Source organism: Chiloscyllium punctatum, chromosome 9 (genome assembly GCF_047496795.1).
Source record: "Chiloscyllium punctatum isolate Juve2018m chromosome 9, sChiPun1.3, whole genome shotgun sequence".
Classification (NCBI taxonomy): domain Eukaryota; kingdom Metazoa; phylum Chordata; class Chondrichthyes; order Orectolobiformes; family Hemiscylliidae; genus Chiloscyllium; species Chiloscyllium punctatum.
In genome coordinates, this window is record NC_092747.1 from 109,495,612 (window position 1) to 109,519,300 (window position 23,689).

Below are 23,689 nucleotides of genomic sequence, written 5' to 3' on the forward strand. Positions count from 1 at the left end.
CAAAATGCAGCAAAAACGGTCAAGCTACAAATGACTTAGTTTAAACAAGATCAGGGAGATTTCTTCTGAAATCCAAATAATCCAGTTACTTTGGAACAAGGGAAGGAAGGATATGTAATAGTACAAAATGTTTTATTTTTTTCTCTTAGCTTTCACTCCAAATGTTACAAATTTTTGGAATTGTCTACAGCAGGATCTATGAAAGCCAACTCATTAAAATATGTTTAAATAGAGATTGACAGATTTATAAATGCCAGTGATTAAAAGGATACAAGGAGAGTGTGGTCAAAAGGAGTTGAAGTGGATGATCAGTTTGGATTGAATCGAAGAGCAAAGCAGGGACTGAATGGCTTAGTCCTGCCTCTATATTCCTCACAAAGATGTGGAGCCCATGTGCATGGTCACTGATCCAAATTCTAATTCTGTGGATCTGAGTTCAAACATTTGAGGAGATCTGGAGATGCCAATTCTTCAGGGTTGGCCTAGACTCTTCTGTTATTTAAGATCAATCTCCAGCCCACTGCTGCAAGCAAAAACCCAAGAAAACAGGGCCATGAAGGAAAATTCCATTTCCTGTTCAGTACTTTAGGTTATTATGTACAGTAGTGTCTGCATGGGTTTCCTCCGGGTGCTCCGGTTTCCTCCCACAGTCCGAAGATGTGCTGGTCAGGTGAATTGGTCATGCTAAATTGCCCATAGTGTTAGGTGTATTAGTCAAAGGGAAATGGTTCTGGGTGGGTTACTCTTTGGAGGGTTGGTGTGGACTGGTTGGGCCGAAGGCCCTGTTTCCACACTGTAAGTAATCTAAGTAAATCTAAATAATGTTGGTGAGGGCGAGGGAGAAGTCTGTTTGACTGACAGTCAAGAATCAGTCAGCTGGGAAGCCAGTGAGCTGTAGTGATGGACAATCTGGAGAGCCAATGACCGGAAAATAGGTGTGGAGCGATTAGAGAGGGCAATCTATCATCCAATCAGAGCTGGCAAACCTGAAAGCCAGAAGAAAATCAGAGAGGCATATCCAAAAAGTACATAAAATCGAACAATCCAGTTTAAAAGAGTGAGTGGCAGACCAGAAGCTTTCAACAATGGCACAGTGAAAAGTCTGTGTTGGTCTGTGGGAAGACAGAGCACCATGACACGGGCTTGTTCAGTGACCAATGACAGGATCGTTAAGGTCCTGAGAAGACCCCTGAGATGGGTTGTTCCCAGTTTGAGGTTGAGGAGTCATTTTGCAAACTCCCATCACATCTGACCTGGAGCACGTCTGACTGGATAAGCTCCCTTGAGTATCACAGGTCTACACTGGGACGATGACTCCAAAAGCCTTTAAAGCAGGGAGGTTGAGGACAAAAGACCCAGGCCTTGGGCCTTATACATTTGAGAATGTTTCTTTTGTGACCACCAAAAGTAATTGAAGAACCAATTCTTAATTTCTAATCCCCGTTAAATTAAGAATTGTGCTGCAAATGTTCACAGTACTCTAAAACGCACACACAAAATAAAAACACGTACACAAATACACAAATGCAAATAACTGTACTTATTACAATGAGATCGAATGAGTAATCCGTTCATTATCCCCCAACTGCCAGGAAGCTTTGTTTTTCCCACCTCCTCCACATTTGGGTGTAGTTTTCTGTTTGAAATCCCATGAGTTATCAAATCCAAGTTCCAGAAATATCCTTTCATTCATCATCGTTTAACTCTCCCACAATGTTCGTGCCCAATCAATTTGTGTTTCAGAAAATACTTGTGGCAGATTGAAATATATAATTAACATTTTAACATAGCATTACACAGATCACTGAGCACAGAAAATGACTGGTTTCAAGAGTCCTTGCCAACACTAATGCTCCATTATTGCCTCCTCCCTCCTCCTGTCCACAAAGCCTTCTACTCCATTCTCTCTCATGTTTATCCACCTTCCCCTAAACTATTCACCTCCACCATTCTCTGTGGTAGAGTGTTGCACATTCTCACCACTCACTAGACAAAGACATTTCTCCTGAATTCCCTACTAGTGACTATCTTATACTAGCAACTGGTAATTTTGCTCTTCCTCACAAGGGGGAGCTGAGGAAAGATGGCCATATTTGTTTGGTCACGGGACTGGTGACCAGAGATCCAGCCAATGGGGTGCATGAGTTCAAATCCCATTTTGGGACAGCTGGTGGAATATAAATTTAAATAATTAATAACATTCAATTAACAAAAAATAATCTGAAACCAAACCTTGCTCAGGAATGATAACGGTATCATTGATTCTCATGAAACTCCATTTGATTCCCTTTAGGAAAGGAAATCTGCCATTGTCCTCAGGTCTGACCTGCATGTGTGAGTCCAGATCCACAGCACTGTGGTTCATTCCTACCTGCCCTGTGAAATGGCCCCTCAGACCCAGGGGCAATTGGGGCGAGCAATAAAGCTGGTAATACCAGGGAGATCCACATCCCATTAAAATTTAAAGTAGCGAGAATATTCTGTGTCTAGTCTATCGAAACATTTTATCGTTTTAAAGACCTTGATTAGGGCATCCCTTTTTCAAAAGAAAACAATCACAGCCTGTTCACCCTCTCCTGATGGATACAAACTTTGGTATTATCTTCAAAGTTTATTTGAGATCGCCAACTGTACCTGTATTACTTTAATAATGTGGTCAACACAATTGTACACCTTAATCTAAATCTAGTCCAACTAAAATTAAGTAGAGTTCAGCAAACATTCGCTATTTCCTAATTCTATCAGTCCAGACATTTGGCCTAGCACATGGCTTCTGTTGATTTAACCCTGTCCGCCCACAACACCACTTTTAATGATTTGTGTAGTTATACTGAAGAGAAAAAAAAAACTGGAGGGCTACAGAAGGACCATGCAATGGGGCAAACCGAGTCACTCTCGCAAAGAGCTGAAACAGCTGTAACCATTCTATAATACTTATTTTGCCCCTTTAATCCCAGTTAAGATTGGTATTTCCCAGGTAGGTAAGAAAACAAAATAATCACTAAACTACACTAATTTAACTAAAAAGTTTAAGTACATGAACTACTGTGAGAAGGTAAACACTCAGCAAAGAGTTACTGGGCATCTGTTCATTTGGAATTGCTAACCTTATGGGACGTCAGCAAGAAAAATCATCAATGTGGATGGAAATTTGTTAAGTTGTGAACTAATGCTTCATATAATAAAAACTCATTTAGTAGTACAGAACTGGAGTATTGCAGAGAAAAGATATTTTGTTGAAGTGTTTTGTCTTGTACTCATCTGGAAAACACATAGGAAAGACCAAAGTAAAAGGGAAACAATGTTCATACCACATCGCGGGAGAGTGCTGACTAGTTGGCAAGTGGATTTGGATTGGTAGAGGTTGCGCGAACAGCATGTGCCGGTTCATGATGATTGTCGAGACGTATGGTGCTGGAAAAGCACAGCAGGTCAGGCAGCATCTGAGGAGCAGAATTGACGTTTCAGGTATAGGCCCTTCATCTGCGAGGTGGTGGAGATGGAAGGGGGCTGAGAGATAAATAGGAGAGTGGGATGGGGCTGGCGGGAAGGTGACTGGGAAGGCAATAGGTAGATGCAGGTGTGGGGAAGTGATGGTGATAGATGGGAGTGGAAGGTGGAGCAGATAGATAGGAAGGAAGATGAACAGGTAGGACAGTTCAAGAGGGCGATGCAGAGTTGGAGGGTTGGATCTGGGATGAGATGGGGGGGGAATGGGAGATGAGGAAACTGGCAAAAATGACGTTAATGCCATGTGGTTGGAGGGTCCCAAGGCGAAAGGTGAGCTGTTTTTCCTCTAGGCATTGGGTGGCTTGGATTTGATACTGGAGGCGGCCCAGGACTTGCCTGTCCTTAGCAGAGTGGGAATGACTGTTGAAGTGGTCGGCCACAGGGCAGTGGGGTTGTTTGGTGCCCGTGTCCCAGAGATGTTCGCCACAAGTTGGCGTCCTGTCTCCCTTATTTAGAAGAGACCACATCGAGAGCAACGGACATAATAGATGAGGTGTTTGGATGACTGACAGATAACTGTCAAACCTTGTTTAAATTTTAAACCAGGTGGGTTGACTCGGATTGGTTCATTTCTCAGGGCACTGCCTTGACCAAAGAATATTTGTCCCTAATTTTGTTGAGTTGAATCAGGTACAGTATGTGTACATGTTCTTTCTGTCTGTGTGGTTTCCAGTTTATGTATGTGCACCACACTGCAAGCACAACTGCCAATCTGAAATTGGTTATCAGTGTGATTCTTCAGTAGAGGTATATTCAGCACATGTTGTCCAATTGTGAATCACCTCTCATGATGGACACCGCATTGCAATTTTCTAAGTGCGGATACTTGGGTACAGTTAATACCTTGCTTTTGCGAACAGCTGAAGGGATATACTGTTTGATAATGACCTCCTGCCAGCCTTTGACATGTACAGCATACGTCCCCAGCATCACACTGGTGCTGATATTCATTTACCATATTATTCATTAACTCGTGAGACAGCACAGCTTTTTGACTTGATGTTTTTGCATCTTGTTAATGGCAAACACCACTTGCCAACAATACCTCCTCTCGTACAGTCCAAATAATACCTTCGTTCTACTTTGGCGTTTCTTGCAAATTGTTCTGATGAGTCTAAGACAGAATGTCTTTTCTCAGTGATACTCAAGCTTGATTATCAATCATGCAATTTATAAGTAAAATTGCACATTTTACTTTCCCAATCTCGGGAAGGAACTTGACAGAACAAACCATTTGTGAGAGAGATTTAAGAGTGTAATTTGCTTCCTGGCTGAGTACACAGTCTCTGTAAAAGGCAAGCACGATATCTCATGTACCTACCTACAGGAGCAGTACATGACTCCACAGTTGGTGAAAGAAATGCTAATTAACAAAAGAGAGAAACAAAGTGGGGAGGAGAAAGACCACAAGAAGAATGAAGCAATCGTTAGCAATGGGCACTTTTCGAAAAAGCAAGTCAAATTAAAAATTAAATTAAAAAAATCAAAGCTCTTCAGTATTGCTGCAACTAGAAATGCACACTATAATTTGGACTTATTCTCTAAATTACCTTGATATCTGGGAACTCTGCCTTTTCCAAATGGCATAGGCAGGTTTAATGGTATATAATGTTCGTGGTTGCAGATAACTCGCAGAAATTCAAACTTCAGCTCAAACAGAGTCTAAAATGAAACAATTCAGTCACAAATCAGAAATGAGTCAACTGCTTTCGGAAACTGCACACTGAACACTTCGCATCGAGCACTTTCATTCTTATAATGAGAGCAAGTCACTTTATAAATTCATACTTTACTCCGGCTCTGAACTGCAAATTGTTGAATATATTGAACATGTAATCTTTGACTGTCCAATACAGAAAGGCTGAACAGCTAGGGCCCATGCTGAATGGATGGTTACGCTTATTAAAGTATATAAAATTCTGAGGCGACTTGACAGAGTCGACGCTGGGGGAATATTTCATTTCCAGTGGGAAGTGAGAACGAGGAAACATGGGTTTTAAAGATACACAGTCTCGGCACAGTGGCTCAGTGGTTAGCACTGCTGCCTCACAGCGCCAGGGACCTGGGTTCGATTCCCACCTCAGGCAACTGGCTGTGTGGAGTTTGCACATTCTCCCCGTGTCTGTGTGGGTTGCCTCCGGGTGCTCCGGTTTCCTCCCACAGTCCAAAGACATACAGGTTAGGGTGGATTGGCCATGCTAAATTGCCCATAGTGTTAGGTGCATTAGTCAGGGGTATATATAGGCAGGGGAATGGGTCTGGGTGGGTTACTCTTCAGAGGGTTGTTGGAGGGAATCTAATCTCCCATTCGAGACAGAGAGGAGGAAGAATTCCTTTTCTCTGAGAATTCTCAGGTAAAGGTTGGACCCTTTATGTACTCAAGGCTGAGCAAGACAGACTTTTCACTGGTTATGATGGAAAGTGGAGTGGAAGCCACAATCACATCAACCATCATCTTGTTAAACAGCAGACAGGCTCAAAGGGCTGAATAGCCTCCTCCTGCTCCTATATCTTACAGTCTTAAAGCCATAATATAATTATTTAAAAATTATATTCAACTGTTCCATTATCAATGCCAGCAGGACTTGGATTCTTGGGACACAAGCAGAAATTTAAGAACGACAGCAAACCTTGTTTTAATCAGCACCTTATGAACTGCCACACTCCACAAACCAACAAAAAATTATGTACCTCAAATACTGAAAGTTTACTGTATTATCATGATCTCTATAATGTCTGAGTAGTCAGTTGAGAGAGCATGTGACAATGTTGTTTGCCAGTAAGCTTTATTTAAGACAAAAGTTGTGTCATTATTTAAGTGACTTATGCTGCAAATAGAGTATAACAGTGATGTGCATATGTCCTGCATTACTTTGTGTGTGGTTTTAACATTGATTATGAACCTCTTGATCAACTGGAAGATTTGATTATACGGTACACTCCCAGTCCCATAGGTGCTGGTTAATAGAAAGTTTGCTGTACTGCAAAAATGAGCAAAGGAAAATTACTTCAACCTTTGGATTTCCTGGACTGAACCATTTCATGTAATTGTTGATTTGTTTGAAGACAAATCCTCTGTCCATCAACGAGAAGCATCTCTGTAAATTATAAATGTGGAGAAGACAAATAATGGCCTTTGGGTATCATAGAGTCATTGAGATGTACAGCACGGAAACAGACCCTTCGGTCCAACCTGTCCATGCCGACCAGATATCCCAACCCAATCTAGTCCCACCTGCCAGCACCCGGCCCATATCTCTCCAAACCCTTCCTATTCATATACCCATTCAGAATCTCTACAGATTTGCTGACCACACACCCTTCTCCACTAATGTACTGTCAAAAGATTATCAAAATGTAGAGTATTGGTGTGACACAAACAATGCACACCCAAATAATTGATCAGACGATGGTTCTAACATGGTCACTTTTCCTGCTCCAGCTTCTCTATGCCACAACTCGTATTTACGTGGCATATTTACACAATGAAATACCAAAGTATGGTACTGAGTAACGTGAGGAGATATTAGTTCAGATGGAAAATATCTTGGTCAAAGAGCTTGTTCTTGAGGAGAGGAGTAATATCACAAGGCAGACAGCCAAAGGGCAGAACCTCTGGAGGCTGAGATCTATGCAGCAACAATTAAAATCAGGAAACTCTCAAGAGGTCAGAACTTGGAGAGTGCAAAATTCTCCAAGGGTTGCCTAGAAGAATAAGTTTGAGAAATAAGGATGAAAAATTTCAAGTCATGACTTTGCTTGACCAGGCGCCTTTGTTGCGGTCATTAACGCATGCCACAGCCCCATGCCTGCCCAATAGTACAGAAAGTCCTAGCTGAAATTGACTGAGTAATGCACAACACGACATATATGAGATCCCTGGTTAATTCATTAGTATGGTACAGCTAAACATACATTCACTCAGGAAGAGGCCCAAAAGATGACCATTTTCACTCCCCTTGTTTATCTTGGCTGATTTCATAGAATCCCTAAAAGTATGGAAGCAGGCCATTTGGCCCATCAAGTCCACGAAGGCCCTCCAAAGAGCATCCCACCCAGACTCACCCCATCTCTGCAACCCTGCATTTCCTGTGGCTAATCCATCTAGCCTGCACATCCTTGGACACTGTGGGTCTGGGTCTACACAGTCCATATAGACCCTCCGAAGAGCATCCCACCCACAATGTCCAGGGATGTGCATGCTAGGGAAATGCAGGGTTACAGGCATAGGGTGAGTCTAGGTTGGATGCACTTCAGAGGGCCAATGTGGACGTGATGGGCCGAATGGCCTGCATCCACACTGTAGGGATTCTGAAAGGAAGTCTTCTGTCCTCACCAGGTCTGGCCTACACGTGACTCCAGACCATACCTCGCCCCACACACCCCCTGTGGCCCCCGAAAGGTGATCAACTTTTCACTGCCCTCTGACATGACGGAGCCAAGCACTGACTTATTGGGTGTGTTTTTACAACAAATCAGTAGTTACGTAATCCAAGTATATAGAGCTTTTTAAAGATTGATTTATGTAACCGAGTTTAAGCTTCCCAGTTGAACTCATGTCTCTGTACCAGTAGTGCCCAAACATAACCATACTGCTATCATACATTGACCTCACTTAAAAAAAACAAAAAAGGTGCTGGAAATCTGAGGAGAAACTGTGGGAATCACTCAGTGGATGCTGTAGCCTCTGGGGAAAGAGAAACTGATTAATATGACAGATTCTGACTAAAGAAATCAGGCTGCAGCCTTAACCTCATTTCTCCTTCTCCAGATGCTGTGTGACCTTCTCTGTGTTTCCTGCACCTTCTGTTTGTATCTGAGGGACATTCCATTATTGTGGAATATTCCGACAGTACGTTTTGGATAGATAGATAGTTGGAATTGACTCAGGTGCTGCATCAGGGAACAACTGTGACAAAAAGCTAAATACCACAAACAATAGGGTGAAAGACAATTTGGCAAAAGTTTAATCAGCAAAATTTCACCCCCCTGTTCACTGGGTTTCCACTATATGTGCTGTGCAAGTGAAAAACCGATGAAATATATTAGCAATTGCTTTTGATCACTTGTGCAATGAAAATTCACTTTGCTTTTCAAAATCTCGAGGTAGCTGTATATTTAATATCCCTCCACCAACATGAAATTGTGAATTGATAGAGTGGGTTAGCTCTGACAACTTTTACCTTAATGAAGACAGCGAGGCTGTGATTCGCATTCCGAGCTTCCTCCGGCTTATCTTTGTATTTCTGAGTGATGTGTGGCATTAACAAGTTGACAAGGGTTTCCACAGTGTGCTGGTAAGAGGCAGGGAATCGCTGATTTCGGAATAACTAAAGAAACCAGAAAATGACACGGACCTTTTAGAACATCATATCAATAGCTACTATTAGGATTGAGCATGCTAAAATAAAATCTCATACTTATTTTTAGATCCTCCAAGACTTTTCCTCTCCTTATCTTTTGCAACTTCCGCAGCCCTCTGCCATCTCTATCTTTTTCCAGTTCCGGCCTCTTGAGCATTTTCATTGATCAGTCAGCGGGAGCTATGCCTTCAACAGGGTTCCCTCAATAAATCTCGCTCTTCCTTTTAAGATGCTTCTTGAAACTTTTCCTCTTTGACAGCTCGACTGTTTCCGAAATTTGATGTCATATTCTGTTTGAGAGGCCCTCACAATGACGGGCCTTTTGGACATGTTTTTTGCTAAATGCGCTGTGAAAATGTGAATAGTTGCTGGCTACACTACAAACTGCTCAGATTTTGGAGCAAAAGATTTGCATTTAATCAAGAATTACTAGGTAAATATTTGAATAGGAAAATCAATAAAGTACATTGATTTAAGAGAGTGGACCGTCCTTAGTTTCAATTCTTTCATAGTTATATGGACACCACTGGCTGGGTCAATTTTAATTCCCCATTCATAACTGCTATCGAGAAGATGGTATTGAGCTGCCTTCTTGAATTATTGCAGATCATGCAGTGCAAGTATCCCCACTGTGCTGTGAGGAAAGAAGTTTCAGATTTTTATTTTGATAGTGATGAAATGATCTAACTGAAACTCTTGCGAAGTGCGAAATTATCTTTATTCTCATCTGGTTGCATAATTAATTATTGAAGAACTGAATGAAATAACTGGTCAAGCTTATTTTGTCATTTTTTTTACTGCTCTTTGGAGGGTCGGTGCAGACCCGATGGGCCGAATGGCCTCTTTCTGCACTCTGCAATCTCACGGTGCCTCAAAGTGTTTAATCATAAGAAACAGGAGGAGTAAGCCAGTTCTTCTAGCCTTTTCCAGTCTTTAATAAAAGGTCCTGATTGATTTCATTAGGACCGTAACTTCATTTTATCTGTCCCTCACAATCCTTGATGCCTTTGTCTGACTCGGCCACAGTGTGAGAGAGAATTCCAAAAGCTAAGAATCCACCCAGAAACAACACGCTTTCTTACTTGATAAATGGGAGACCCCATGTTTTGAAATTGCCTCCCCGAATTCGAGATTCGTTATGTGGGAGGAAAATCAGCCTCTCAGCTTGTATACTACCAAGCCCAGCTGGAGTCTACCTGAATGTTTCAGGGAGATCACTTCTCCAAACTTCACTGAGTAAACCTGCAAGCTTCCCAAAATTTCCCCATCAGACATACAACGAATAGTCATTCAAACACTTCCGGAGGTGGAGTCATTGTTGTAATGCTGAACATGTATGCAGCAGATCATCAAAACAACAAAGTGATAATGATCAGATAATCTGTTTCTTAATGGTAGTGCAGCATATGGGGTTGAGGGATGACCTTATCGAGGTTTCTTAAACCATGAAGGGTACAGATAAAGTGAATGGTTGGTGTCTTTTCCCTTGGATGGGGATTTCAAGACTAGGGGGGTGTATTTTACGGTGAAGGAGAGAGATTTTAAAATGACAAGGGGCAAACCTTTTTACACAGAAGGTGGTTCTCAGATGGAATGAATTTCCAGAGGAACTGGTGGACATGAGCACAATTATAACATATAAAAGACACTTAGATAAGTACATGAACAGAAACGGTTTGGAGGGATCTGGGCCAGGGGCAGGCAGGTGGAACTGGACTACGTTTGGCATGGACTGGATGAATTGAAGGTTCTGTTTCTATGCTGTATAACTCTATGGTCGATGTTGCATTGCAAATATATATTAGCCATAACTCCACAGTTAACTGCGTGGCACTTCTTCAAAATAGTGCCTCAAATCCTCTCAGATACAAATGAGGGGGCTACTGTTTAATTTCTCATCTGAAAGATGTCACCTCTGACAGGCCTCATTTCAGCTTCTTTCTCTGCAGTGGGACTTGGAGCCCACCACATTCCGAATCAGTCTGTTTTAGTGGTCATATTTCCCATTTCCTTATCTGTGGTTTCAAACCACTTGCCTCGCTCATACAGAATGGCACTCAACCACCACAAAACAGAAGCAATGTGAAGCACCACAATATTTCACTTTTCTGAGTTTGCAGTGGCAGGCAGTTTACTGGTGAGTTGCTAGTCAGGAAAAAGAAACACAAAGCAGATGTAGAGAAATGTTTGTGATACTTGGTAACCAGCCAATGAGAAATGGAGGGTGCAAACATGAGATTAAAGGCATGTATTGAAAATGAATAACACAGCTTAGTAGCTCTGAAATATCTAATTTGGTGGCTGTGCAGCGGTGATAAATAATAAACTCAGTATAACTGGCAAAAAAGAACACAATTTAGCACAGAAACAAGCTATTTGGCCAACAGGTCTAAGTCAGTGGTTATAATCTCTACAATGCTGCTTCCCCTCCTACTTCATCCTACTCTATCAATATATCCATTTCTTCCTCAGTTCATACGTTCATCCAGCTTTCCTTCAACACATCTGTACTACTGATCTCTGCCAAGCCCCATGGTAGAGTTCTACATTGTCATCATTCTCTGGATAAAGTGGTCTCTCCTGAATTGTCTCTGGATCTATGTGACTATTTGATTTTGAGTTTCTCCACAAGTGGAAACAGTCAACTCCTTCAGAAATTGTTTCAAGCAAACTTCTTGCCAAATCTGTGAGGATATACAAGATATTCAAGTGTAACCTATTTCTTCCATCCTTAAATAAAACACAATCCTCCTTGATGTAATCATCGAGCCCTATAGCATGGAAACAGACCCTGTTTCGGTCTCCAGTCTGGAAAGCAACCCTCCAGCCCCACACTCTGTCTCCAGCCGTTAAGCCAATTATGTCTCCAATTGGCAAGCTCACCCTGAATCCCTTCAGACCTAACTTTACTAATTAGTCTACCATGCAGAACCCTGTCGAAGGCTTTACTAAGGTCCAAGTAAACAACTTCTATTGCTTTGTCCTCATCAATCTTTTTGGTCATGATTTGGAGATGCCGGTGTTGGCCTGGGGTGTACAAAGTTAAAAATCGCACAACACTAGGCTATAGTCCAACAGGTTTAATTGGAAGCACTAGCTTTTGCAGCAGCCACCTGATGAAGGATTAGTGCTCCGAAAGCTAATGCTTCCAATTAAACCTGTTGGGACTATAACCTGGTGCTGTGTGATTTTTAATCTTTTTGGCAACTTCCTCAAAAAACTCAATCAAGTTTGTGAGACACAATGTTCCTCATACCAAACTGTATCTGCATCCCACCACTTCTTCTGGCAGTTCATTCCACACACAATCCACTCTGTGTGTAAAAAAGTTGCCCCCTTGTCCTTTTTAAAAACTCTCCTTAAAAATATACCCCTTAGTTTTGAATTCCTCCATCCTCGACCCTTGTTATTCACCTTACTCATCCAAGCAGTTGGACAGCATTCCTTGCAATATAATGGACAGGCTCTGGCGAGTCAGGATGGGAATGACCCATTGATGTGTTTTGAAAGAACAAACAAATCGTGTAATAATCAAGAAAGAATAATATTTCACCATAAAATAACTTGCAGCTACGTAGCACCATCGTCATAATAAAACAGTCAAAGGTGCTTGATAAGAGCATGAGCAAACAGAATTTGATGGTGAACCACATGAGGTTGACATTCCTGATGAAGGGCTTTTGCCCGAAACGTCGATTTCGAAGCTACTTGGATGCTGCCTGAACTGCTGTGCTCTTCCAGCACCACTAATCCAGAATCTGGTCTCCAGCATCTGCAGTCATTGTTTTTACCACATTAGGACCGTTAATCAGACGTTTGTTCAATAAGGTTGGTTTAAATTAAAGCCTTAAGGGAGGGGAGAGAGAGAGAGAGAGAGAGAGAGAGAGAGAGAGAGAGATAGATAGAGAGAGAGACAGAGAGAGAGACAGAGAGAGAGACAGAGAGAGAGACAGAGAGAGAGAGATAGATAGAGAGAGATAGATATATATAGAGAGAGATAGATATATATAGAGAGAGAGAGATTAAGGGAACAATTTCCGTAGCATGCAACCCAGGACAATGAAAGTGTAGCTGCCAGTGGTAGGGGATGAAATGTGGGGATACTGAAGAGGCTAAAATTGGAGCAACACAGAAGCTCTTGAAGGTTGTAAGGCTGCAGGATGATACAGGCATTGTGAGGGTGAGGCACAAGAGGTTACAGACTGCAATCACGAGATTATGAATAGTGCAAGTGCAGTTCTGGATGAATTTGATTTTAAGGAGCCTAGATAATCAGTTAACAATATTCATTTTAACTTTAAGTATTGACACGGCTTATAGAAAAATTCTCCAACACATTGGTAACTAACAGATGGATGCTCACCTTCAGTTTGCTGGTTTCTGTAAGATGTTGGGCCATTGATTTGATCAGTGCCTCCAGGAAAAACCAAGAATACTGAAGGCAAAGAAAACCTTTTCTTAGTATAAAAGGACACAATCTGAAATATGCATTAAACAAGTGAGGAAACTGCACATGCAAAGACAATCAAAACACAACTGCTCTGTCAGAGATGAGACAGTGTGCTTGTGTTATTATCCACCCATATTTATTAAAATATCCCATGTCTGTGAACGTGCTCTCCTCATTTTAACATTAAGTCACACGGACAATCCCAACGAAATCACTTCACCTTTCAGTGTGCACATTCATTGTGCAGTTTGACACTCTTTGGTTGTTTTATCACATTTATAACATAGAAGCAGTCCCTTCAGCCCAAAAAGGTCCATGCTAGTTTTTGATGATCCACAAGAGCCTCAACCACTCCTCTTCATTTCCACCTATCAGCGTCTCCTTTATCCTTCATTTATCCTCCTGTTGAATCAATCTCTGTAATTCACCTCAACTAATCCCTGTAGTAGTCATTTTCAATTTCACTATGCACTGTGGAAAAATATTTTGTCAAGCTGATCCAATTTAAAGATCCCATTCCTGTAATGATCACACAGTATTTTATAGCACAGGAACAGACCCTTCAGCCCATCCAGTCTATGTTGGAATCTATGTTCTATATGAGCTTCCTCCCACCCTTCCTTGTCTCACTCTATCAGCAAACAGCGGGAGCAGGAACAAATCATTTGTATTCAAATTGAATTGTTTTAGCTTTATTATCACATGTACTCACATAAGTACAGTGAAAGGCTTACAAGTCTCAACTTATGGTGTCATCTTAGATACAAAAAGGTACAGATTCTTGAGTACAAATACTTAGGGAAATATATAGAAAAATTTTTAAAAAGTCCTTCCACAATAGTATAATAAAGAAAAAAAAGTTTAAAAAACAGAAGAGAATTTAAATCAAAGTCTACTTAGTCCATTTGACAGCTGCAGGCCCGAGCCACAACTTCAGAATGTCCCAATTTAAGAGCTTTGGCAGGAACAAAACTGTTGCCAGAATCAGCAAGAATAATTTGGAAAAAGGAACAAGTTGCAGTGCTTTTTTTAGTTCAAAACCAATTTCACAAAATGATAACTAACATAAAACCGATTAAATAATCTGAGGACAGTTCTGGCTTGCTGAGACGGCTTTACACATTAAAACTTGCAAACCAGCTAAGAGATTTCTACAACATAGAAGAGGGATTTAACTTTAATCTACCTTGAGAAGCTTGTTACAGGTCAGAAAGTCGGCTGTTGTTTTGAGCAGAACAGTCATGGATTTAGTTAACTCCTCATGTACTGTCTTGCATTTGGAGGAATTGCAGGGTTCTGTTTTGAAGACAAACTGGGGGAACAAACAAAAAAAAAGAGTTGAGAAGCAAGAAAGGACACATTGGTACTTGTATGCATGTTAATCCTCTGAGCCAGTGATAAAACAAAGACTTGTGTTGACAGTAATGTAATTAGCCCTGAAACTTATGACTTACATCAAATCAGGATTAGACTTAACACTAAATCCATTAGAAATGTAAAGTGGTGTCAAGCAAAGCTGAAAAAGGTTCAAAACACGGCATTCTCCACCAAACAAAATTAATATTGAAATTAATATTCAAAGAAAAAAAGGATTGAAAGACTTGCATTTTTAGCTATGTTTTAATGTTAAATGTCAGAATTTCTGACCTGTTTCTTAGTTGACATGCAAAGGCTACATTTGCTCTTGTTCATTCGAATATAGCAGTGTAGCTGATTTGGAATCGATACCATTGACTAGGTAACCATTGATAAACGTGAGGATAAGTCATCTGTGGCACTTGGTCAGGGTACAATTCTGTCACTGGGAACTGAGTTCCAGTTTAAAAGGCATCAATATAAAAACCATTGATAACTGGATTAAAACTAATCAGAATACTTAGTGACAAGGAACAGGAAGAGGCTCTACAACACCTCAAGCATAATTCTGATATTCAATTATATTATCTTCACTTTAACTATATTTAATCTATGACACTGTTTATCCATTATCCAACTGAAAATCTATCAATTCCTACAATTTGGAAGTTCAACCACCATCCCTTTCCTCATTCGATCCAAACTTTAATAGATTTTTGGGGAAAGAGAAATCCAGATTCTTACTTCACTTCGAGTGGAAAGGAGCATTCTAATGTTATCCCTGAGCAGCCTGGCTCTAATGTTAAGATACTACCTCTTGTTGTGGAGCCCACCCCACCACAAGAGGAGACAGTCTCTTCAGACACTTCAATGATCCGAAATAATTCAATTAGGTTTTCTCCCATACTTGAGGGAATACCTGTCTAAAAACAGTCCATTAACAGGGGAATCAAAAACAGATTTGATTAATGTTTGGATCGTCAAACAAGCCTTCAGCCAGCCAAACACCTCAGCACTCTGAGAAGTAGCCAATTAATACAGTGCCTGACTTCACAGCAAAACTCCCAGTGACAAAACTTCATCCAGTTTAAAAGTCTTTACAGCTTCCCACATTGAACCAAGATTAGCTGCACGCTAATACACACCAGACCATTGTGGTTTGGCGATTTTCAGTTTGAAAATCCTCTGGCACCATGTCTGTTAACAAGCTCCTCAAGGATCTTAATGGACTGTTAATTGGGGGTGTGTGGAGTCCGCCCTCGCCTTGAAAACTGTGTCACTTCAGAAGACGCTAGGATCCAGTGAAGTCCCTAGAAACTCAAGTTTTAATACAGACCTCTGCTTACCCTCTCCTGCAACTGAAAGTTTAGCCCTATTTTGGGACAAAGAAAAATTAACAACTTAACAATGCCTGTTAGCTCAATTATGGAATAAAATTCAAAACATCAAAACCAAAAGAGGAAAGCAATTGTGCTGACATAACTCGCTGTTCCACTGCATTCACACATCAGTAACTGTGATGCTTGCTTCATCAGCTGTACCTTGATGTAGGATCGCAGGTAGTGCTCTAGTCCTTCATGACACTGCGAGACAATGTGTACAAGAACTCTAGGAAGAGAAATGATCAAAGATTAGCACAGAAACACGAGACTGACCAAAGCTCGAATATAAAAGCAAAATACTGTGTGAGCTGCAAACCTGAATTGAAAACAGAAGGCGTTGATGATAATCAGCAGGTTAGGCAGCATAGAGGGAAAGAAACATTTATGAAGAAGAATTCTGCTTCTCTCTCCTTCGATGTTACCTGATCAGCTGAGTATTTCCTACATGGGTTCTCCTGTGAATTAGTGAAGACAGCTTTTAAAGTCTATACATGTTGGAGAAGAGGAGAGAGTAAAAGATGAGTGGGACTGTGAGAAAGTGAGCGTGCAGAAGACGGAATGAAATAGAATATTTGTGAAGCTACAACCAAAGAATGAAAGAGAGAGACTGACGAAGAAAAACATGTTTGTTGGTACATACTCACTGGCTTAAAACGGAGGTCACTGTCTAACTAAAGTGCAATCAGTATCTGCATACTGATTGCACCTACACCTATCTCCCAGAAATAAAACAACATCCCCCCCTTTATCCACATCCACTCGAAATTCTGCACCATCATTTTAAGCACTCAATATATACTGCTCATTTGCAAATGCAGAGCTAATATTGTATGAATCATTAGTACTTTTATAGAACCAACTATTTATTATAAGAGGTTGGACAAAACAGTGTTTAATAAATCCAAGCCAGATACATAGAATGCAATTAGACACAGATGCTTTCCGTGACTGTAAGTTTATAGAGAGAGCAACATATCAGATCTTTTTAATCAATCTGTTAAGGCTTGTTATGGCACAACTCTGAGGTAGATGTGAATTGAACCCAAGACTATCTGGCCCAGAGGCAGTGACATTACCACTGCACTAGTCCTAAAACTGCCCTCGCTGAGGTTTGAACTCTCACCCTCAGTACTACGCATGCCTATACACTGTTATACAAATATTGTGAGCTGAACAATGACACCACTAGAGTAACAAAAGCCTACTACCACTGGCATTCCCAGGCCTCTCCCATCCAACTACTGAGCAGGCTTGAGTCTGTTTAGCTTCCACTGAACATCTGTTTTCATACTAGCATGGCCAAAAGTGAGAGCTACATTGCATGTTGCTGCCTCCCAGCTGCTAATGTAGTGACCCACAGGCTCTCTTCATAATTTTTGAAAAGATTTTTATTGAACCTATTTTCCTAATCAACCTGTTTAGAGTTGTTATTACACACCTCTGGAGCAGGTGGAACCTGAACCCAGAACTTTCAGTCCAGGGGTAGGGACACTACCACGGCACCACAAGAACCCCCCAGAAACCTGCCTTTACTCTGGCACAGCCCAGCTCAGATATACCATGTAAATCTCTCTCTATACACACTTCAAGTTCTTAATTAAATAAGGTCTTCTACCTGTGTGTCTTTTACAACATAGTTGACCTACTATTAATAAATAGCAGTTCTTCCAACTAGGCTTTCAAAGATGTTTTCAACCCAAGGCTCCATCTCAGTGATAATTACATTTTTATCACTAGCCTCTGCAAGATTTCATCAAATACATGGCTTACTTTCAAGAATTTTGAAGCAACATCTTTCAAAATAGACAAACAATACCTATATGTTTCAATTACCTTGTAACATTAACTGCGACATCCTCTTGTGTGGCCCTTGCAAGCACACGAAACAACTGGTTCAGGATTGTGGGCAGGAAGTTAATCATCACATGGCCTTCCATTGCATGTAAGCTCTGAAGGAGAAATATGTGGCAGAATACAGAGGCATTAATACTATTCTACCCAGCGGCCTTGAAACACGCTTGTCAAACAGAGCCGTATATAACATATAAACTCCCCAAAATATCCAGTTCAAACATAACCTTGTGTCTGGGATTATCTCATGGGGAAAAAGCCAGTTTTCCCTGGAACTCCCCATGGGCACATTATGTTTCTCAGATTAAGGTGTTAAACAGAGGCCCTGCCTGCCATCTCAGAAGATCTCACATCCGCATTTAAAGAAGAGCAAGAGACCTCCCAGGGTCCTCAAACAAAACTTAAGACAGTTTCTTCATATCAATGGAAACTTGCTAAATGCAAACTGGTTGCCATGTTACCTATATTCTGAATGAATTTATGTTAATAATGTTGTCAATTAGTTTAGGATCAATAATAGAAAACAAGTAGATGACAAATGAATTGAACAGGTATTCTTTTCAGTCTTGATTATATTCCCTACAGTGCGTAAACCAGCCCTTTGACCCAAACAGTCCACACTGACCCTCCAAAGAGTAACCCACCCAGGCCCATTTCCCTCCGACTAATGCACCCAACACTAATTCACCTAACCTGAATATCTTAGGACTATGAGAGGAAACCAGAGCACCTGGAGAAAACCCATGCCCACACACGGGGAGAATGTGCAAACTCCACAGTCAGTCTCCCAAGACTGGAATTGAACCTGGTACCCTAGTGCTGTGAGGCAGCAGTGCTAACCACTGAGCCACCATGCCGCCCCAAGTCTTCACTATAGACAATGCAAGTAATCTCCTGGAAATAGCTGTACATCAGGAAATGGCAAGGAGAGAAGGACTTAAATAAAATTACATTCAATCGGGGACGTGGTACTGAGCAAATTGTTGGAACTGTGGGGCGACAAGATACTAGGACTTCATCAACTTAACTCTAGACTTGAAAAAATTGTGACTAGTGAGATAATTTGATGCATTGCCTTTAATTTTCCAAAGTTCCCTTGATTCAGGTTCCATTAGACTGGAAAATAGCAGATGTAATTCCTGTCCTCAAAAAGGTGGGGAGATAGAAAGCAGGAAACTACAGCCCAGTTTGCTTAACATATGTCGAAATACTACATCAAAGGTTATTGTGAAAAATAAAAGTTCATGATGTAGAGATTAACATATTATCATGAATAGGAGATTAACCAATGAACAGGAATAACTGATTGCCTTCTGGATGGGAAGATGCCCTAAATGGTGTGACCTCAACATTATATAAATGACTTCATTGAAGGAATGAAAGGCATGGTTCCCAAATTTGCTAATGTCCTAAAGCTGGGTAGGAAAGTCAGTTGTGAACCCAACAGAATGAGGCTGTAAAGAGATATAGGTAGTTTACATGAGTGGGTAAAGATCTGGCAAATGGAGTATAATGTGGTTGGAAGAATAACAAAAAAATCTAAACAGTGAAAGACTGTAGATCTCCAAGCCACACAGGAAACTGTATGCCAAAGGGCATGAATGGCAAGAGGTTTGTATGCATATGCAGCAATTAATTAGAAAAGCCAGTAAAATGTTATCATTTATTTTAAGAAGAAATGAACACCAAAATCAGGGAGTTATGTTTCAGTTTTACAGGGCACTGGTGAGACCACATCTGGAGTACTGTCGTGCAGTAGTAGCCTCCTTATTTAAGGAGGGTAAATGCTTCAGAAGCAGTTCAGATAAGCATTACTAGAATTACACCTGGAATGTGCGGCTTGCATTATGGGGAAGGGTTGGACAGGCCAGGCTTCTATCCTGTGGAGTGTAGAAGAGTAAAAAGCAACTGATTGGAAATATATATGATCCCAAGGTAAGTTGACCAGATGGAAGTAGGAGAAAACATTTCATCTTGTGAGACGACCTAGAGCTTGGGATAATGGTTTCAAAAGAAGTGAGAGTTGAGGGGGAAATAAATTCTCTCTGGAGAGTCTTTGGAACTCTCTTCCTCAAAATGAAATGGAAGCAGACTGCTTGAAAATATTTAAGGCAGAGGTAGGCAGATTCCTAATAAGCGATGAGGGAAAGGTTGTTGGGAGAGTGGAATAATCAGATCAGTCATGACCTTTAATGAATGGCAGAGCAGGTTTAAGGAGTGGAGTGGCTCACTCCTGCTCCCAAGTGGTATGATCATATTACAACATGTATCGTAGGGGCCCTCTTGCGGCACAGTGGCAGTGTCCTGACTCCTGGATTCAAGTCCCACCTGCTCCAGAGGTGTGTAATAACATCACTGAACAGGTTGATTCGAAATGAAAACAATACTATATGTACATTCGTGGTTGAGTCATTGACTATAGAACTCTTTAGGTTGCCCTAAGGTCTTGAAAGGTGTTATGTAAATAGGAGTCCTTCTCAACAAGAAGTTACAGCACTGCTATCTTAATTAATAAAACAAGAATCCCTCTGCCTTACAGCACAGGGTTTAAGATGCATGCCCCTGCATTTCAGGTGATAGGAAAAAAATAGGGGAGAATGGAAAAAAATGGATTCTTCTTTCAAAGAGTCAGCACAGGCTCATTGAGCCAGTAGCCTTGTGTTTAGTTTCATTGTAAAATATGTTTCTGTGGCATGTTTAAGATTTGTTGTGTTTTGTAAATGCATTCATGGGTTGTGTTCATCATTACCTCGGCTAGCACTTATTGCCAGTCTCTAACGAGCCTCAAGAAGGCAGTGCTGAGTTGCTGTCAAATTACTGCAGTCCTTAGGGTTCTGTTACAGTCACGATGCTGTTAAGGGAAAGTTCAAGGATTTTGACCCATGGACAATGAAGGAACAGTTATGTAGTTTCAAGTCAGGTCAGTGTGTGGCTTGGAAGTGAATTTGCATCTGCTGCCCTTGTCCCACTAGATGGTAGAAATCTCAGCTTTGGAAGGCCCCATAAAGCACATTTTACAGATGGCATTCTCTGCTGCTACTCTGTCTCAGTGGTGAGGGGAATGAATGTTGAAGGTGTTGGATGGGGTGCCAATCACTCCGGCTGTTTTATTCCGGATGGTATTGAGCTTCTTGAGAGGTGTTGGAGCTGCGCCCAACCAGGCAACTGGGGAGTATACCATCACACTCCTGATGTGTACATTGTCGAAGGTGGAAAGCTTTAGGGAGTCAGGAGGGGAGTTATTCAGTGCTGCATGCCTAGACTCTGACCTGCCCTTGTAGCTTTGTTTTTTGTTTGCTGGTGGGGAAGTGAATGAACATAAGGGAGAGAAATTTTACCTATAAATCATGAACACATCCAATGAAATAATAGTACAATTTAATAAGGCACACAGACAACATGAAACAGACACGAAAATTCTGAACAAAAAAGCACAGTCAACTGGCCAGAAGTTGAGTAAAAATGCCTCTTTAAACATCTTTTTTACAAAGACTAAAATTAACAATTCTGAACTCACATTTTATTAGTATTTGCTTCATACGTCCATTGTAGAATCAAATAGTTTAAATTCAGTATCTTCCATGCAAGGTAAATGGACTTGACAAAAGGATTACATCAGATATAAGGCATAGAAAAAGCTATGCTGCCAACTAGTTCATGCCAGTGTCTATGCCCACTCAAGACTTCACCACCTGTCGTCATCTAAATCTATCTTAACCAAGAATTCCCATCTCCTTCCCCAAGCTTCCCCTTAAATGTATCTACAAAGTTTGGTTCAACTACTACCTGTGGTGATAGATTCCACATTCTCACTACTACCTGGATAATGAATTTCTTCTGAATTCCATATTGAATTCCTTGGTGATTATCTTAGATTGATGGCCTTTGGCTCTGTGACTCCCCATCAAAGACAACAACCTCTCTGTATCTCTTCTATCCAAATCTTCCATCATTTTAAAGATCACTGTTAGATCAATCTGCAGCCTTCTTGTTTCACGAGAAAAGTCACCCAGTCTGACCTGTTACACCTGTCTACAATTATCATTCTTATTGAAATCTGACCTGGAGGAGGTGAAAAATTACCTTGAGGAATTTGACAAGTTCCGTCCCTGAGGCCTGAGCTCCAGAGTCACATTTTTGGCAATATTGGAAAAAATTGTTCAAGTGTTGGTCCTGGAAAAAAAGCCACGAGAAAAGGTATTACTGCAAGTTGTAAATGTTTCTATCAAAGAAGTCATGCATTCACCCAATCTACAGATACTAGACAGAATAAGCAATATATTTTTCTTAAAGGTAAAATATTTAATAGATTTCTACGAGATGCATTATTTTATATATGGAATAAATATTGCCTTTTATAAGTATTAGAAAGAAAATTAATTCACAAATGAAACAATACAAAAATCATGTATCATTAACTTGTTAAACTGCGCCCCACAATCCTTGTACTAATTGTAATATGTTACTTAATCAAAACCTGTTATATTCATACACATCTTTATGAAATCTTCCCTCAGTCTGCCCTGCTCCAAGGAGAACAATCACATTTCTCCAACCTAACCTTGTAGCTAAAATCTCTCATCCCTGGAACCATTCTAATCAATCTATTCTGCACCCTCTCGTCAACCCTCACACTCCTGCTAAAGTGCAGTGACCAGAACTGGATATCATGCACCAACTGTGGCTTGAACATTTTCAAAAAAAAAAGTGAACCAAACTATGGAATAATTTCTAACTGTGAAGAATTGTAAGAAGACCGTCAACACTGACCTGAGTGTAGACTGTAGACACAAGATGCGTTGAGACTTTGAAAATATGCTTGGCTCCATCGACCCACTTTATTTCAGGGCCTGAATGCTACAAAGTGTAAAGATTCTGTTATCTGCAACGGAAACACACAGCTGGATTTTCCATTCTCAGCAATGGGTTTGAAGACGGGAACATGTAAAATCCAGCATGGTGCCCCCCCCCCTCCCAGTCTCATTTGTAATGGATCTGAGGGAGGCACTGGGCAGTTCATTTACCCTTGGGCTGACTGATGCTCTTCAGTGGCCAATCCCTGGTCACCCAAAAGCCTCTCATTCTGCATTCACTGACAGAGGGAAGGGGAGACTCACTCTTTGTGGAAAGGCCTGGCTGAGTTGGGGGGCAATCCTTTGTGGTCCCCATGGCTCATCAGAGGCACCTTCAACAAGACGAGTTCATGCTTTTCATCCTTCCTTTGAACCGAGTCTAAACTAATTAACCCTGCTCCATATGTTAAATTGTTGCAGGCTAGACTTTGTAATAGTGGACAGCCTCCCCACCACGATGCAAAAATCCAGCTAATGGAATTACTCGAGTTATATTCAATAGCTACGTTTTACATGCTTTCATCATAATCCCAGTTGGTCCCAGTGCTTGAATGCTCCCAAACAATAAGACAGGTTAGGTATCAGTTCTGGACAAGCTTAAATAACTAGTTTTATAGATGGGAAGCAGTAAGGCCCTTTTAAGTGAGTAAAGGTTCCCAACTTCATCGGCAAATTGTCAAATTAATTTCCATAAATCTACTTTTTATGTGATTTGTCCCTAGAATATATGACAATAAAAATAGAAAGATTGGTGTTAATACCCAACTGATCCCTTTAGCCTTTTCAAGATATATGAAACAGTTCAATCTAGGTGACTCCAGGCCCTAACAACAGAATGTTGTTACAGACATTAAATGGCAAATTGGTCTATGCTGGTTTTTACGCTCCACATGACCCTCCTCCCAATCTTTTCATCACACCCTA

At 40.9% G+C, this 23,689-nt stretch overlaps 1 protein-coding gene across 15 annotated transcripts in view; it reads right to left on the reverse strand.

Moving 5' to 3' along the window:
- The window catches only part of LOC140481586 (dedicator of cytokinesis protein 9-like), a 342,162-nt gene that overhangs the window by 83,230 nt on the left and 235,243 nt on the right, over positions 1–23,689 (reverse strand). For 7 of the 15 annotated variants that reach the window (XM_072578032.1, XM_072578034.1, XM_072578030.1 and 4 more), the window contains exons 22-30: positions 22,683–22,769; positions 21,996–22,085; positions 17,895–18,010; positions 16,221–16,287; positions 14,510–14,635; positions 13,237–13,308; positions 8,694–8,840; positions 6,525–6,608; positions 5,061–5,172 (exon numbers count right to left, since the gene is read on the reverse strand). In XM_072578032.1, coding sequence (XP_072434133.1) covers positions 5,061–5,172; positions 6,525–6,608; positions 8,694–8,840; positions 13,237–13,308; positions 14,510–14,635; positions 16,221–16,287; positions 17,895–18,010; positions 21,996–22,085; positions 22,683–22,769 — 901 coding nt within the window. Of the gene's footprint in view, positions 1–4,831; positions 4,874–5,060; positions 5,173–6,518; positions 6,609–8,693; positions 8,841–13,236; positions 13,309–14,509; positions 14,636–16,220; positions 16,288–17,894; positions 18,011–21,995; positions 22,086–22,682; positions 22,770–23,689 lie in introns of all 15 variants that reach the window. The other 8 variants (XM_072578024.1, XM_072578029.1, XM_072578028.1 and 5 more) reach the window with 3 other exon arrangements.